This window comes from Rhizophagus irregularis, chromosome 27 (genome assembly GCF_026210795.1).
Source record: "Rhizophagus irregularis chromosome 27, complete sequence".
Taxonomy (NCBI): Eukaryota; Fungi; Glomeromycota; class Glomeromycetes; order Glomerales; family Glomeraceae; genus Rhizophagus; species Rhizophagus irregularis.
The window spans coordinates 1,895,442-1,912,912 of record NC_089455.1 but is presented as its reverse complement, the minus strand read 5'-3'; the positions used below and the strand labels follow the sequence as shown (position 1 = coordinate 1,912,912).

The window sequence follows — 17,471 nt, the reverse complement described above, 5'->3', positions numbered from 1 at the left end:
CCTACATCATCCATTCCAGCAAAATTATGCTGCCCATTTTCATAATTTGCTTTTTTCATTGCCTGTGACATGAAACTAAGGCAGAAACATGACCGCAAATTTTTCTTGCGGCGGGAATGTCACATGATACTAAGATTAAAGCGCCACGAACTCTCTTTCCATTTTCGCATTCATAAGTACGATTTAGTGTTAACCCAGCCCAGAGTGTTTCCAATTCGTTAACTATTGGTGCTAAATAGTGGTTCACTTTATGTAGGCTGACCTCCTTTGGCCCAAGTAAAATGCCGAGAGTCAATAAATTTTCACGTCTAAATCGGATATCGCGTGGCAAATTGCATATAGCGGCGTATATGACACCGATACTATAAATGGTACTATCATATGGCTGAAACCAATCAAGATTCGGCATCAAGCCAAGATGAGAATCGGCCACTTCGCTTCTGAAAAAATTTGGCGAATCTTCATTGTCCGATTCTTTAAAATTCTTCCACACTTGCCCATCATATATATCGGTCAAAATATTATCAAAATTCGACCGATTAGCCCAATGTCGGAGAGAATTTTCAAACCCAGGCCGACAAAACATAGTGGCAAGTTGTTGATTGATTCCAGCAAACGGATACATTAAATTAGGTCGTATTATTGTTCGATTTGTCGATGCGCTAATTTTTTCAGACAATGCCGTATTGCAAAGACGTGATCTGCGAACTGAAGAATTGGGAAATTCTATGTGTTGACATTTCATTATAGCAGGATTGTCCTCTTGTTTGAAATCTACCACTTCCTCTTTTTTATACAATTTGTGACATTTCGGTACAGTACAAAACTATGAAATTGGTCATTTAATCCAAGCCTTCTTTCTTGTTAAGAAAGCGAATCTGGGAAATCATTAAAATCGTCACTACTGAACTCGCACAGGGCCAATTTCATAAATTTTATTAGAGTCTCAGTAGCTGTCTCTGCGATATTGAATCTTGTTCGAAAGTTCATTATCCAAAGTAAAATCCATAAAAATCGATCATAATTCGATTCTAAATATGGTGGGTTTTGAAATGGTTCATAACTAGGTGGTGAATAGTCTTCAAAAATTTCAGAAATTCCAGAAATTGGATCATTATCTGATTCACTGCCTATAGACAATGTATCACTGTAGATATCTTCCTCTGTAGTATATTCGGATGATGATGAATCTTCTGGATCTTCTGAAATTTCCGGACGATTTGTATACTTTCTTGCACGTTGTCGAGGTAAGAAGTTAAATTCGACATCTTGATGTTCATCATCAACATCATCTTGATTACTGTTATCTGATTTTTCCGATTCTTGTCTAATAGATTCGTCAATCATTCGTCCAGCTGAAGCGGGTATTGATATTTCACCTATTTCAAGTTGACGAACTTGAGACGAAATTGTACCTTGCGAATCTTGGTATTCTTGATGTCTAGAATCGTGAATTTCTTTTGTGCGAGAATCCACCAAGTTGCCATCACAATCAGGACAATTACAAACTACTAGTTTTCTTTTATTACTTGTTGGTCTAGCAGAAGATACTATTTCTTCGTTTATTATACCAGAAATTGATCTATTTCTACGAGTAGAAGATGGCTGATTTGAAGGTGATTCTTCATCATCAAGATCGTCAAGTATACTAGAGACTGACCTTTTTCTGCTCATTTGTTTAGTATTTGAATAAGTTTAATGAGTTTGGCAAAATCCAAATTTGTAAAAAGGCCGATTTTTATAAAATTTGGAATAACACAAAATTTGTATAATTTGTATGTATAATTAATGTAATCCTGGCTTCTATGATTATTTCAATAATTTTTTAGGATTTAATATTTTTTTTTCGCAAATTTGGCAATTTTATATAATAAATTTGCGAATTTTCTAATTAATATACTTTTAAAAATTGCAATATGATTTAAGCTTATTTTACAATAAAAAGCTTATTTTTAAAATAAAAAGCTTATTTTATTTTAAAATAACTTTTATTTACAAGATAATCACTTTATCATCCCTTTATCATTTTCGGATGCCAAACAAACCTTATCAAAAGAAACTGTAAATTTTAGCGAAAGTTGAAAAGTAACAATTTTGTATTAATCGAAGTGGTATTGCTATAATAACAATATATTTTCGATTTTACTGCAAATTTCGACAAAGTATAACTTGCCGCATTAAAGTATATCAAATTTTAACGCAGTAGAACGCTAACAATTTTCGTAATTTTAATTTATTTGTCTTTTTAATTATGATTTATAATTGATTTTTCAATCGAGAAATCAACGCAAGACGCTAACGATTTTCTTATTAATTAATTGATTTGTCTTTTTAATTATGATTTATAGTTGATTTTTCAATCGAGAAATCAATGCAGTAGAACGCTAACGATTTTCGTAATTTTAATTTATTTGTCTTTTTTAATTATGATTTATAGTTGATTTGTCAATCAAGAATTCAACGCAGTAGGACGCTAACGATTTTCTTAATTTTAATTAATTGATTTGATTTTTTAATTATGATTTATAGTTGATTTTTCAATTGAGAAATCAACGCAGTAGGACGCTAACGATTTTCTTAATTTTAATTAATTGATTTGTTTTTTTTAATTATGATTTATAGTTGATTTTCCAATCAAGAATTCAACGCAGTAGGACGCTAACGATTTTCTTAATTTTAATTAATTGATTTGTTTTTTTTAATTATGATTTATAGTTGATTTTCCAATCAAGAATTCAACGCAGTAGGACGCTGACGATTTTCTTAATTTTAATTAATTGATTTGATTTTTTAATTATGATTTATAGTTGATTTTTCAATTGAGAAATCAACGCAGTAGGACGCTAACGATTTTCTTAATTTTAATTAATTGATTTGTTTTTTTAATTATGATTTATAGTTGATTTGTCAATTGAGAAATCAACGCAGTAGGACGCTAACGATTTTCTTAATTTTAATTAATTGATTTGTTTTTTTTAATTATGATTTATAGTTGATTTGTCAATTGAGAAATCAACGCAGTAGGACGCTAACGATTTTCTTATTAATTAATTTATTTGTCTTTTTTAATTATGATTTATAGTTGATTTTTCAATCGAGAAATCAACGCAGTAGAACGCTAACGATTTTCTTATTAATTAATTGATTTGTCTTTTTTAATTATGATTTATAGTTGATTTTTCAATCGAGAAATCAACGCAGTAGAACGCTAACGATTTTCGTAATTTTAATTTATTTGTCTTTTTTAATTATGATTTATAGTTAATTTTCCTCGAGAAATCAACGCAGTAGAACGCTAACGATTTTCTTATTAATTAATTTATTTGATTTTTTAATTATGATTTATAGTTGATTTTTCAATCGAGAAATCAACGCAGTAGAACGCTAACGATTTTCGTAATTTTAATTTATTTGTCTTTTTTAATTATGATTTATAGTTGATTTTCCTCGAGAAATCAACGCAGTAGAACGCTAATGATTTTCTTATTAATTAATTTATTTGATTTTTTAATTATGATTTATAGTTGATTTTTCAATCGAGAAATCAACGCAGTAGAACGCTAACGATTTTCGTAATTTTAATTTATTTGTCTTTTTTAATTATGATTTATAGTTGATTTTCCTCGAGAAATCAACGCAGTAGAACGCTAACGATTTTCGTAATTTTAATTTATTTGTCTTTTTTAATTATGATTTATAGTTGATTTTCCTCGAGAAATCAACGCAGTAGAACGCTAACGATTTTCTTATTAATTAATTTATTTGATTTTTTAATTATGATTTATAGTTGATTTTCCTCGAGAAATCAACGCAATAGGACGCTAACGATTTTCTTATTAATTAATTTATTTGATTTTTTAATTATGATTTATAGTTGATTTTCCAATCAAGAATTCAACGCAGTAGAACGCTAACGATTTTCTTATTAATTAATTTATTTGATTTTTTAATTATGATTTATAGTTGATTTTCCTCGAGAAATCAACGCAGTAGAACGCTAACGATTTTCTTATTAATTAATTGATTTGTCTTTTTTTATTATGATTTATAGTTGATTTTTCAATCGAGAAATCAACGCAGTAACGCTAACGATTTTCTTATTAATTAATTGATGATTTTTAAATTTATAAATAGGACGATATGACGATATTGAACCCGCTTCGATTTTTTAAACGAATATTGAGTGAATATAAAATGTCAAATAATAGCAATAATAAAAAAAACAATAAAAAAAATAACAAACAAAAGCAACAGAGGTTTCAAGAAGAAACACCTGACGAAGGATCTAATCGTCAACGGGGAAGAACGGAAGAAGAAAGTAATCCGAATGAGACGAGTGACAAGACCAATAAGTCGACTAGCAAATCGTCACCCACCAAGTCAAACAAACAAAAGCAGCAAAGGTTTCAAGAAGAAACACTTGACGAAGGATCTAATCGTCAACGGGGAAGAACGGAAGAAGAAAGTAATCCGAATGAGACGAGTGACAAAACCAATAAGTCAACTAGCAAATCGTTACCCACCAAGTCAAACAAACAAAAGCAGCAAAGGTTTCAAGAAGAAACACCGAGCGAAGGATCTAATCGTCAACGGGGAAGAGCGGAAGAAGAAAGTGATCCGAATGAGACGAGTGACAAAACCAATAAGTCGACTAGCAAATCGTCACTCCACCAAGTCAAACAAACAAAAGCAGCAAAGGTTTCAAGAAGAAATACCTGACGAAGGATCTAATCGTCAACGGGGAAGAACAGAAGAAGAAAGTAATCCGAATGAGACGATTGACAAAACCAATAAGTCGACTAGCAAATCGTCACCCATCAAGTCGATCCTCAAATCTGCAAAGTCGACTAAGCCGACTCAAGAAGAGTCTGACGATGAGGTTATAGAAATTGAACCGCCAAATATTCCTAAAGGTAATTGAATTGTGGAAAATTGCTGATTGACATGTACGATAATTAATAATTTTTATAGATCAACAAGAGATGTTATCGGAAATGAAAAAACGATATGGGAATATTCGAATTCCACAAAAATTCGTATTAGTGGTTAAAGACGATCAAGGTAATGAAAGGATGATCGATGACGACGATACTGATTTAGAAGCAGGTACGATTTTGACTTCATTCGTATAAATTCAGAATTATTCGTAAAAAAATATTACTATTAATAAAATTCTTTATTTAGAAAATCTAAAATTAAAGAAACAAATTGAAGAAGTACAAGTAGAGAATGCAAAGCTTCAACGCGAAAATAACCGATTATTCGACGAAAATCATTTTTTGACTTGAATAAACGAGGCCTTTGCAGATGAGAATGACGATCTACGCGAAAGCTTAAACAGGTATTCGAGAATCCGTCTGCCTAAAGCCATTCATAGGCAGACGGATCTCGAACAGCCGGCAAAACGTCAAAAAAGAATTAAGACAAAAAAGTCCGAGCGATACGAGGAAGAATCGGAGGAAGAACGGTCTGGTTCTAACAATAATGATGAGTACGACGAAAAAGAAGCTAGGGTATATTAATTTTATTTGTCTGATTCAGTTATTTAAAATTGCAGTATTGAGTAATTAAGTACCGGTTATCATTATTTGATTGTTATATTTAGGCTGAAATGAAGTCTATTTTGAAAACCATCGATGAAACTCGAGGACTAGATTACAATGAAACGTTCAATAGCGTGAAAAATCTCAAGATTCGTCGTAAGCTAGTCCCTGAATTGCGTTCAGCCCTTGCTCCGTGTTTTCCCGCTTCGAATAAGCAACTTACAAAATGGTTGGGTTGTCTCCACAAGTCTCGTCGTTCTCATCAAAGATTAATGGATAGGGGAAAAGCTGATGAAAATAAACACCGGGTGCACTCAAACAATCGAGTACACGACGTTAGTAATGATTTATAATTATTATGCTGAATTTTATTCCGATTATGTATTGAATTTTATTCAAATTATAACATATTTTAGAAGAAAATCCGCCGAATTAAGGCGGCAAAGAGATTATATAGTTTTGACGATGAACGGATAACAAAATATGATAAGCGTAGATTACTAAAGATGTTATCCAATCGCTTATTTCATTCTCCAGAAATAAGCGAGACAGACGAAGAAGACCCAACAAAGTCCATAATCGCTATTTACGACTATTCGTGGAGATCTGATGAGGTTAGAACTTCTGAATCTTGATTTTTCAGACGAATCGCTGGATTTAATTTTTATATTTTATTGTTTCTTCAGCTTAAAAATTTGCTACGAAATGTACTCGATGTACACTCGTCAAATAAGTCGAAATTAATACGCGAATGTAGATACGATGACGAGGTACAAAAATACGACCGACCACATCCGTCGAATGCTCCCGAATGGTCTTATATCGTACAACAACAAGATTTAATATTCGATACTGATATCGATCAGGGTTTAATCACTGAATATGATGAAGAAGAAGAAGAAGTTAGTAGAGGGACAACACCAGCAACTGGCAACACCACCGAAAATGATGAAGACCATAACAAGGAAGGAGAAGAAAAACCATCAAAATCAACGGTCGGCGACAATAATAATTCAGATTCTGATTTACATATGGACGACGCGCAATGAACGAATCTGAATTAATTTGGTAGAAAACTTTCTTTTTTTCGTCAAAAATCTATATATATATGTAATTAATATTCCAAATTATTAGTATTAGAATTTTCCATAATTCAAAATAAATTTGTCTTAATTCAGAAAAAAATTAATTACAATTCGAAATAAATTTACTGCAAATTTACCGCAATTCAGAATAAAATTTACTGCAAATATACCATAATTCAGAATAAAATTTACTGCAATTCAGACGCAATTCAGAATAAAATTAACCGCAATTCATTAAATTTTTACCGCAATTCAGAATAAATTTACCGCAATTCAGAATAAAATTTACCGCAATTCAGAATAGAAAATTTACTGCAATTCAGATTAAAATTTACCGCAATTCAGAATAAATTTACCGCAATTCAGAATAAAATTTACCGCAATTCAGAATAGAAAATTTACTGCAATTCAGATTAAAATTTACTGCAATTCAGATTAAAATTTACTGCAATTCAGAATAAAATTTACCGCAATTCAGAATAGAAAATTTACCGCAATTCAGAATAGAAAATTTACTGCAATTCAGAATAGAAAATTTACTGCAATTCAGATTAAAATTTACTGCAATTCAGATTAAAATTTACTGCAATTCAGATTAAAATTTACTGCAATTCTGATTAAAATTTACTGCAATTCAGATTAAAATTTACTGCAATTCAGATTAAAATTTATCGCAATTTATCAAAATTTATCATAATTCAGAATAAATTCACTGCAATTCGGTAAATTTATGAATATATTTTTTTAAACAATTCGGATCAAAAATACTAAGCAATTCAGATACAATTTGGATATTCTGATCGGCATCGATCGGCCTGCCAATCGGAACTTTGCCTAAATTAATAAATCGGCCATCTTTATCACCAAATTCGGCCTAAAATCGGACATCCGATTTCTAGCCGATTTGGACTATTTCGACCAGTGAGAAGAAATACATTTACCAGTGGGTTCTCTTGTGAGATACTTACTTGATAGCTCAGATTACTGAAGTAGGAGACGTGCAACTGATCCAATATGGTTTACTAAGGTTTATACAATTGAATTTTCCACAGTTGTTGATGGGCAGCCGGTTATATATAGGTTATCTGATGACCTAAAAAAATATTTACTCAAGAAGAATTATTAGTTGTGCCAATTGATACTATGTTGCCTTCTACTCATATATTATATTAGTTTCAAGTTGTGGTATCCTATAGTCACCATGCGCATACATTGTGATATTATCTTGTGCAATCCATTTTTTATCATCCATAGAAGATAACCTAACCTTCCACATTTCTATAACATTTATGACATGTCTATCAGATCAAATTGCTCTAAAGGTAACTGTATCATTATGCTTCATCGGGAAATTTTTTGGGGAGCAGATCTGTGCAGATTTTCAGAAATTATATCTGCGCAGATCTTATACCCTGGCGCAAAAAATTAGAGGAAAAATCCAATAAAAAACTGCGCAGATTTTATAAATAACAAAGTTCTGTGCAGATTTTTAAATAAAAAACCTTCGAAATATCTCAGCAATTTTTTTCAGTAAAAATCTGCGTCACAATAATACAAATTAATTTATTGCATTAATTACTAATTTATTTATATAATCAAAATTACTTTTTTATTATATATTAACAAGTTTACAAATACAATTGAAATCTATTACTAGTCATTGCTATTCATCATCTTTTTACTGCACATTTACATGTTGTTAATGGTTTGGAACATTGTTCCAGTTGGTTCGATTCTAACAAACAAAAAACAAAATAGAAAATCAGAGATATTTGTTACAAATTTTGAAGTTATTACTTTCGAAATGTTTAACATGAAATCCCAAGATCTAAAAAATAAAGAAAATGAACGTTAGTAAAACGTTCATTAAAGAAAAATAAAAAAATAACTTCAAAGTATTATTACCTTCGAAGTTCTTCCAAATGGAAGTCCAGGACCTAAAAATAGAAGAAAAACAAACGTTAGTAAATGTTCGTTAAAGAAAATTAAAAAAAAAGAACTTTGAAGTGTCATTACTTTCGAAGTTCTTTCAAATGAGAGACGGGACTTAAAAAATAAAAGAAAATGAACTTTAGTAAAATGTTTGTTAAAGAAAATTAAAAAAAAGAAACTTCGAAGTGTTATACCTTCGAAATTCTTTCAAATGGAGCCAGAACCTAAAAAATAAAGGAAAAATAAACGTTAGTAGAACGTTCGTTAAAGAAAAATAAAATAAAAAATAAAAAAAATTTTTAAGGTTTACCTTCAAAATTCTTTCGTCCAGGAGCCGGAGAACCAAAACCGTGCAAAAAAAACAACTGAAACGTTAGTAAATGTTTCGTAAATTAAAGTACAAAAAAATAAGAATTTCGAAGTTTACCTTCGAAATTCTTTCGTCCAGGAGCTGAAGAACAAAAATCCTACAAAAAAAAACTAACTGAAACGTTAGTAAGCATTTCGCAAATTAAAAACAACAAAAAAAAATGAAGAATTTTGAAGTTTTATCTTCAAAATTCTTTTCAGGAATGATGATGACCTACAAAAAAAAATGAAACGTTAAAAAACATTTCACTAAATAAAAAAAAAACATAAAAGAATTTTGAAGGAATTTTACTTTCGAAATTCCATCCAGAAGCCGTACACCTGCAAAAAGTAAAAATTGAAACGTTAGTCTACGTTTCGTTCAAATAAAAAATAAAAATAAAATAATTTTGAATTTCACCTTCGAAATTCTGTCCAATCCAGGTGGCTACCAGAAAAAGAAAAAGAAATCGAAACGTTAGTAATGTTTCGTTTAAATAAAATAAAAAAAAATTAGTTTCGTAATGAAAAGTTCATTACGAAACTAACCATGTTGAAAATTCCGTTCAGGCTGGAACCAGAGAGCCAAAAATCTAAAAAAAAGAATAAAGAACGTTAACGTTCTTTTACAAAAATAAAATAAAATAAAGAAATAAAAGAATTACCTTCGAAATTCAGTCCAGGAGAGTTCGGGAGAGCCGAAAACCTAAAAAAAATTGAAATGTTAATAAAGTTTCGTTAAAATAAACAAAAAAAGAATAAAAAATAAAAAATAAAATTGAAGTTTACCTTCAAAATTAAAGTCCTTCAGCATCCTGGACCTATAAAGAAAAGAAAAATGAACGTTAGTGAACGTTCGTTAAAAAAAAAGACTCCCTTTTTTTTGAAAGTTATTTACCTTTGAAATCAAGTACGAGACACATACCTTTGGCATCTTGAACCTACAAAAATGAAACGAACATTAGTTAACGTTTGTAAAAAAAAACTAATAAAAAAAATATATTTTTGAAGGATATAAAGGATATAACCTTCGAAATGAAGCACCAGAAAGCCGTGGGCCTACAAAAAAGAAAGCTGAAACGTTAGTAAACATTTCGCTAAAATAAAAGAAAAAAAGTAAAATGAAATTTCAAAGCCTTACCTTTGAAATAGGAGACCGGAACCTGCCTTTCGGTTTCTTGTACAGTTGTACCTACGAAAAGTAAAAAAATGAACGTTAGAATTAGTAACGCTCATTAAATAAAATAATAAAAAAAAATTGAAGATTTTACCTTCGATATGGAAGTTCTTTCAGCTTCCTTTACCTAAAAAAAAGAATAACGAACGTTAGTGAACGTTCGTTTAAATAAAAAGAAAAAAAAATTTGAAGGTTAAATTTACCTTCGATATAGGAGCCCAGAACTCGTTTTCAGATTCCTTTACCTAAAAAAAAAGGAAATACAAACGTTGTTAACGTTCGTCAATAAAGTTAAAAAATATATATATATTTTTTTTTTTGAAGGTTTTACCTTCGATATATAAGTCCGGTTTGTCTTTTGGCTTCCTTTAACTAAAAAAAAGACGAAACGTTAGTTAACGTTCGTCAATATAATTTAATTTTATTTTTTTTTTGAAGGTTTGTTTCACCTTCGATATAGGAGCCCAGAACTCAGTTTCGGCTTCCTTTATCTAAAAAAAATAAGATGAAATGTTAGTTAATGTTCGTCAATAAGTTAATAAAACAAAATATTTTTTTTTCAAAGGTTTTACCTTCAAAGTAAAGTCTGAAGCCATTTTTTGGCGTCAGGACCTATAAAATACAAAAACAAACGTAACTAACGTTCGTTAAAGTTAAAATATAAAAAAAAATATTTCGAAGATTTTTACCTTCAAAATAAGAGTCTGGAGCTGATCTTCAGCATCTAGAACCTAAAAATATAAAAACGAACGTTAGTGACATTTGTTAAATAAAATTAAAGATTCAGAAGTTAATATACCTCCGAATTTTAAAATCATCGATAGGTTCCATCTGGAACCTATATAATATATAAAAAAAATTATTTTTTTTTTAAAAAAATAAATTAAGATTCGGAGGTAAGCATACCTCTGAATTCCAATAACTTTGATAGGTTTCATCCGGAACCTATATACAGTCAACACTTGTTATAATGAACCCTAGGTTCCAGACCTCAACTTCGCTATAGGGCTATAGTGAAGATTTTAAGAGATTTGATTGGTTAATTCGTTGTAGCAAAGGGAAATTTATTATAGTTGTCTGAAAATTCACTATATCAAGGGTTCGCTATATCAAGGTTTGACTGTAATATATAAAAAAAATTATTTTTTTTTAAAAAAAATTAATTAAGATTCGGAGGTAAGTATACCTCTGAATTCCAATATCTTTGATAGGTTCCATCCGGAACCTATATAATATATAAAAAAAATTATTTTTTTTTTAAAAAAATTAATTAAGATTCGGAAGTAAGCATATCTCCGAATTCCAATATCTTTGATAGGTTCTATTCGGAACCTATATAATATAAAAAAAAATTATTTTTTTTTAAAAAAATAAATTAAGATTCAGAGGTAAGCATACCTCTGAATTCCAATATCTTTGATAGGTTCCATCCAGAATATACATGTAGCCGAAACCTCCATGAAGCTAGACAAGGTTTCGGCCTTTCAGTAATTTAATTATAATAAATTATTAAAAACTATCCAGAAATCCATCCGAAACTTCAAAGACTTTATATTATAGTCTCGGCTGGATGTAGAGATTAATTTTTATCATTTTTTAACTTAATTTTGATTTAAAAATGTGGCCAAAAATCACGTGAAAAGGTTTCGGCTACAAGTATAATCCAGAACCTATATAATATATAAAAAAAATTATTTTTTTTTAAAAAAATAAATTAAGATTTGGAAGTTAATATACTTCTGAATTCCAATATCTTTGATAGGTTCTATCTGGAACCAGGACCCCGGATATCTCCAAAACAGGTCATAAGTCACACTTTCGGCAGATTGGCCCATTTTTCGGGGGGCTCAAAATGAAAAAGTTTTGTAAATATCTCGGCATCCAGTGGTCCAATTTTGATGAACTTTTTTTTAAATTGTAGAGCTAAATGAGGGCTACAAAATAAAAAAAAAGTTCATTAAAATTGAATTACTGGATGCTGAGATATTTACAAAAAACGATTTTTTGAGTTTCAGCAAAAAGGGGTGTTTTTGGCCAAAAGTCCATTATGACCTTTATATTAGATATCCGGGGTCCTCTGGAACCTATATAATATTAAAAAAATTAATTAAGATTCGGAAGTAAGTATACCTCTGAATTCCAATATCTTTGATAGGTTCTATCCGAAACCTATATAATATATAAAAATAAATTATTTTTTTTTTTTTAAAAAATAAATTAAATTTCGGAGGTAAGCATACCTCCGAATTCCAAACTAAATCATCAATAGGTTTCATCTGGAACCTATATAATATAAAAAAAATTTTTTTTCTCTAAAAATAATTAAAGTTTCAGAGGTGATATACCTCCAAATTAAAATTGACAATAAGCTCTATTATGTTCTTGACCTACAAACTGAACGTTAACTGACGTTCATTAAAAAAAAATTTTTTTTTTCAAAGAAGAAAAAAAAGGAATACGACTCCTTTTTTAGTTCTGATTTCCCTGCATGTTGCAGATTATGTGCTGAATATTGGACGAATTTACCGCCAAAATTTCTGAACGCTGCAAATAAATTTTTTTTAAAAAAAAAATTTTTCTGATAAGTTTCAAAGCTTAAAAAATAATAGAAATATTTTTTCTTTGGAATCTTTAACAGATTATTTCCTGAAAGGTGTTGTAGAAAAAATTATTTCACAAAGTTTTTTTTCTTTAGTAATAAGTATTGTAGAAAAAATTATTTTTTTAAAGTCTTGTAAAGTTTTTTTTTTTAAAGAGTATTGTAGAAAAAATCATTTAGGTATTAAATCAAGTTAGAGTTAATTAAAGTTTAAATATTAAATCAATGATAAAATTGCAGATCAAACTGATATTTTAATGAAAAAAAGCAGAAATCTGCAAAATTGCAGACTTCCGTATAAATTTCACATAAAAAAAAGCAGAAATCTGCAAAATCGCAGATTTTCTGCAGAAATGCATATATAAAAAATCAGAAATATGCAAAATTGCAGATTATTGCATAACTTTGTAAAAAATAAAAAGTGAAAATCTGCAAAATCACAAACTTCCGCATAAATTCACAAAAAAAATGCGGAGATCTGCTAATTTTACAGATCTCTGCAGTTCTGCATCTTAAAAAATTTCCTGATGTTACAGATTTTTAACTATTTCTATTTTTAAATTTTAATCATTTTAATTTACAGATTTTAATCATTTTAATTAATATTTTTACTGATAATTAAATTATTTAATTTATAGATTTTGGATTTTTTTATCAATTTCGGTAATCAATTTTTTATTTAAATTGTTTTGTAAATTTTAAGTATATTTTTTCCTATACAATTTTCTAAATTAGTTGTTAATAATGTCAACGAAAAATACTAAGAAAAAAACTGGAAAAATGCAAAGAAAAAAACAAAAGTTTCCCATAATAGTCTGGAAAAAAAAGATGAAGCTTCTCAAAAAACTGGAAATATATTATCTCAAATTTTATCAGGTACAGTCTGTCAAAAAATTGCATTTCTTACATTAATTTAATATTATAATTTATCTTCACTTGTTCAATCGACACCAACAGTTGATGATGTATCATCACAAGATACAGGAAATGTTGATGATAATGCTTTAGCTTCAACATCTTATACTGAAACTCGTACTGGCCCTGATTACGATAATATTTTAACTTCAACACCCCATACCGAAGGACTGTTCGTGTTGGTTGTTCCAGATGAAATTCTCAAGTCTTCAACATCCAATAATCCTACAAAAAGTATCAAAAGTGGCAAGCTAAAAAAAATCAGGGTAGATCATTAACACCCATTGTTGGTAATAATTCAACAAGAAATCTTGAAAATTCTCCAACTAAACCCGATGATGATTCAAACTGAAGAACTTCTACACCTATCAGAGCACCCATACCTATCAGAGCTTCTACACCTATCACACCTATGCAAATTGATGACGAATATTGTAACATCGAAGAATGTGACGAATGTTACCTTACAATCGAGAAATTCAACTATACTATGAAATTATTAGATGAAAAAATCACTTTAATATATCGATTGTGCCGACGTATTAGTGAGCAACAACGATTAGATTCTCAAACGATACAGAGACTTGTGGTGGTCGATGAGCTTTCGGATGAATTTTGGAACATAAGTTACTTTAATATATTTAGCAACTTTATTTGATCTCAAGATATTTAAAAATAACTGATTGTCTTTACAGCGCGCATATAAAAAGGTGTCCAAAGAACTTATTCTGAAGATCCTATTTCCCTCAGATACGGAGTACCGTGAAGCTTTAGAGAAATACTTCGCTGAACATGCCAGTCATTATATTGAAAATCTCAGAAGAAATACGTGGGTTTCCTATTCGAATCAAAGTTATTACCAGAAGTACGTGAAATCATTAATAATAATCAATAATAATAATAATAATAATAATAATCCGAAATCATTTGATTATTAAGATAAAAAACAAATGCCGAAGTAAGCGAAATGATTTAGTGGCAAATATTTGAAATACTATATTTTCTAACTTCGGTGAGCAGAAGTTAGAATGTGTGGATAGCAGTGCGTCCTCTAAAAAGATTGCCGAATGGAAAAAAAGTGCAAAAACACGAGAAGCATATTGAGAACTTTTCAAAAATCAAGGTATTCTCACGAAAATAACCTCTTCTGTTTTCAAATCATACGAAGGCAGTGAGCTTCCTCCAGAACACTGGGTTTATATACTCGCCATCTGCGATATTGTCTTAAATCCCAGTAGCCCTGGGATTAAATGCAACGACAAGTTAGTTTTAAAAAGAGTTGATTTTCTTATGGTAATAATAACGTTTATCAGTACTTTGAAGTTAAAAATTTTAAAATATTTCGCAAATATTAATGTATAATCAATTATCAGCAATCGATCAAAAATAAAGTTACTGTAACTCCGCATTTGTTGCAGAAGTTAGCGGTGAAATAAAATTCAGAACAAAGTCCAGAGATTTTATCTATGATCGAAGAATCGAGCGATGCTGATGATGGTAATAGTAGTAGTTATGAAGAATTAGTAAGTCAAAGTTATTATCTGGTGTATAATGATTTTTACATCGCGTTAATTTATTTTACTAATCTAAATCAAAAAAATTTACAGTTCAAGAGTTTAGATTCGAAATTCTCTTAACATTCGTCAAATTTCTTCGTATTACATTAATTTTCAGAATTTGGAAATTTGTATTTGAAATTCTTCAATTTTTTTTGAATATATTTTATTAAATAAATTACATATTAAATAAATTACTATATATAAAATTGTTTGTAATAATTGTGATGATCAGTGAAATTAAATATATTTGAATTATTTCGAATATTTATTTTTTAAAAATCTTCGCAGAATTTCGTTATTTGTTTTTTTATAATCTTCGCAAAATTTCATTATTTATTTTTTAAAAATTTTCACAGAATTTTGTTTCTTGAAATTCTGCGCAGTTTTTGATGAATTTTTTTTTCCAAAGACTGCCGACAGGGTCGCAGATCTGCGCAAAAATGTCACCTGCAGATCTGTGCAGATCTGCATCCCAAAAAATTTCCTGATGTGTACTTTGATATTTTGTACCGACTCTCCTACTTTATCGGCATGTCGAAGGAGCTTTTTGAGATATATTTATGTATATAATAAAGAAAGCATAAATAAAAAAAAATAAAAAATTACATTGGTCTTTTCCTATTTACCTTTCCAGATCTCTATGGTTTATCATACATGCATATTACATGTTTATCTGATTCATCCTTGTTCTTAGGTCAAACGTTCTTTGCAATTTCTTTTTGCATCTTTTCTTCGTCTATTTCCGACATCTCGTCAGAATGGTAAGCTCCATTAGTAGCTAATTCCTCAATATCTTTCTTGTATTTCTTATCTGACAATGAGTTTGGTTGTGAATACAAAAGAACAGGATCATTTGTATTATACATGTGCAGAAATCTGCGCTTTTGTCTTTCTTTCTTCTAAATAAATTAATAAAAATAGATAAGTGAAATTCCTACTAATAATCTGACATCTAAAGAAGTACTCACATCAGAACGTCTTGCATTAGTCCCTTTTCTTTTTTTATCCGCTTTTGACTTCTCATCATCTTGCGAAATTTGCCAATTTTCTCGTCTATGGTGATGTAGTTGCTGCAGAGCATATTTAAGTTCTGTTGGATTGTACCAGATTATACTATTTAGTACTTTATCGACTGCCGGCATTATGTTTTTACTAACATGTTTATAAATCTTATTCCATGGTTTAGTATGGTCAAGTGAAAGAGAATCATCAAGATCCGCTAGAATTTGTATAATTTCGTCCTAATTTTAATTTTACAAAATAAAAAAATAAAAATGGACCGATTAGCTCCGATCTGCAGTCAAATTAACAATAATGATTCAAATTTTAATAATACCCTAAATGATTTAAATTGTTCAATAGTCATGTCTTGAAGAACTTTGCGTTGACTTTGAACAGTTAGTTCTGGAGATACCGATTCGTCTCGATTGACTGTTGTATTATTACGTGATTGTTTCATTTTTAAAATATGCACTTCTTCAACCAAATAATTTAGGGTTGAACGAATGGAGAATAGCTCTTAAAATTAATTAATAAAAGTTAATAAATATGTAACCCAATTATCTCTATTGCTAATAACATACAATTATTATACCATCTCTTTTTGGTTCCCGATAGCTCCTGTTGTATCTCCTATTGTCTCTTTTTGAACTTCTGGAACTTTTGCTGCGATTGTCAGTTTTGGAACTGCTGTGACTTTCAGTTCCTTCAGAACTTCTGCGATGGCTCGTTCTTAGGATGCTTCTTTCGTGACTTTTGGTTTTTGAACGACTATTTCTTTCTTTATTAGTCATCGAATGACCACGACTCTTGTTTCTCTCTTCATGACTCATCGAACTACTGCGGCTCTTATTTCTTTATTTATTACCCATCGAATGACCACGGCTTGTATTTCTTTTTTTATTACCTATCAAACGATCACGGCTTGTATTTCTTTCTTCATGACTCATTGAACTACTGCGGCTTGCATTTCTTTTGGACTTCTTACAGTGACTTTTGGTTTTGGAACTTTTACTACGACTCTCGTCAACACTTGAACCACTACTATTACTATCGGTTTTCTCGGAACTGTCACTATGGTCCTTATTAGCTCTATTGCGTTTCTGCGTTTCGTATTTAAAATTTTAAAACTTTTTTTTCTCTATTTCGATTTGAACTAGAAATAAACTTTTTTTTGGAAAATTGATTAATTTTGAAGGCTCTTGGGGTGCGCATAATGTTAGATAAAATGTAAAATTTATTTTTGAACGCAATTAAAAGAGATAAAATATAGAATTTATTTTTGAACGTAAAAGTGAACCTTATTATTTTTTT

At 29.7% G+C, this 17,471-nt stretch overlaps 4 protein-coding genes across 4 annotated transcripts; 1 reads left to right on the top strand and 3 right to left on the bottom strand.

Annotated features, from left to right (window-relative positions):
• Positions 1 to 4,194: 4,194 nt before the first annotated feature.
• On the top strand, positions 4,195 to 6,592 carry OCT59_018282 (uncharacterized protein; the record flags this gene model as incomplete). The annotated part of the gene is made up of 7 exons (XM_066148673.1): positions 4,195 to 4,698; positions 4,796 to 4,913; positions 4,972 to 5,106; positions 5,308 to 5,513; positions 5,606 to 5,878; positions 5,960 to 6,157; positions 6,230 to 6,592. 7 exons carry the CDS (start codon positions 4,195 to 4,197, stop codon positions 6,590 to 6,592), a joined length of 1,797 nt encoding a protein of 598 aa, XP_066004578.1.
• Positions 6,593 to 8,317: 1,725 nt separating this feature from the next.
• Positions 8,318 to 10,681, bottom strand: OCT59_018281 (uncharacterized protein; the record flags this gene model as incomplete). Its single annotated transcript, XM_066148672.1, has 14 exons — positions 8,318 to 8,456; positions 8,534 to 8,565; positions 8,645 to 8,674; positions 8,755 to 8,784; positions 9,330 to 9,356; positions 9,458 to 9,501; positions 9,574 to 9,614; positions 9,834 to 9,849; positions 9,937 to 9,967; positions 10,050 to 10,100; positions 10,180 to 10,212; positions 10,289 to 10,330; positions 10,535 to 10,576; positions 10,658 to 10,681. 14 exons carry the CDS (start codon positions 10,679 to 10,681, stop codon positions 8,318 to 8,320), a joined length of 582 nt encoding a protein of 193 aa, XP_066004577.1.
• Positions 10,682 to 13,729: 3,048 nt separating this feature from the next.
• On the bottom strand, positions 13,730 to 14,040 carry OCT59_018280 (uncharacterized protein; the record flags this gene model as incomplete). The annotated part of the gene is made up of 2 exons (XM_066148671.1): positions 13,730 to 13,824; positions 13,881 to 14,040. 2 exons carry the CDS (start codon positions 14,038 to 14,040, stop codon positions 13,730 to 13,732), a joined length of 255 nt encoding a protein of 84 aa, XP_066004576.1.
• A 1,813-nt stretch (positions 14,041 to 15,853) lies between these two features.
• OCT59_018279 (uncharacterized protein) lies at positions 15,854 to 16,990 on the bottom strand (the record flags this gene model as incomplete). Its single annotated transcript, XM_066148670.1, has 4 exons — positions 15,854 to 16,057; positions 16,127 to 16,399; positions 16,495 to 16,676; positions 16,753 to 16,990. 4 exons carry the CDS (start codon positions 16,988 to 16,990, stop codon positions 15,854 to 15,856), a joined length of 897 nt encoding a protein of 298 aa, XP_066004575.1.
• Positions 16,991 to 17,471: the final 481 nt, after the last annotated feature.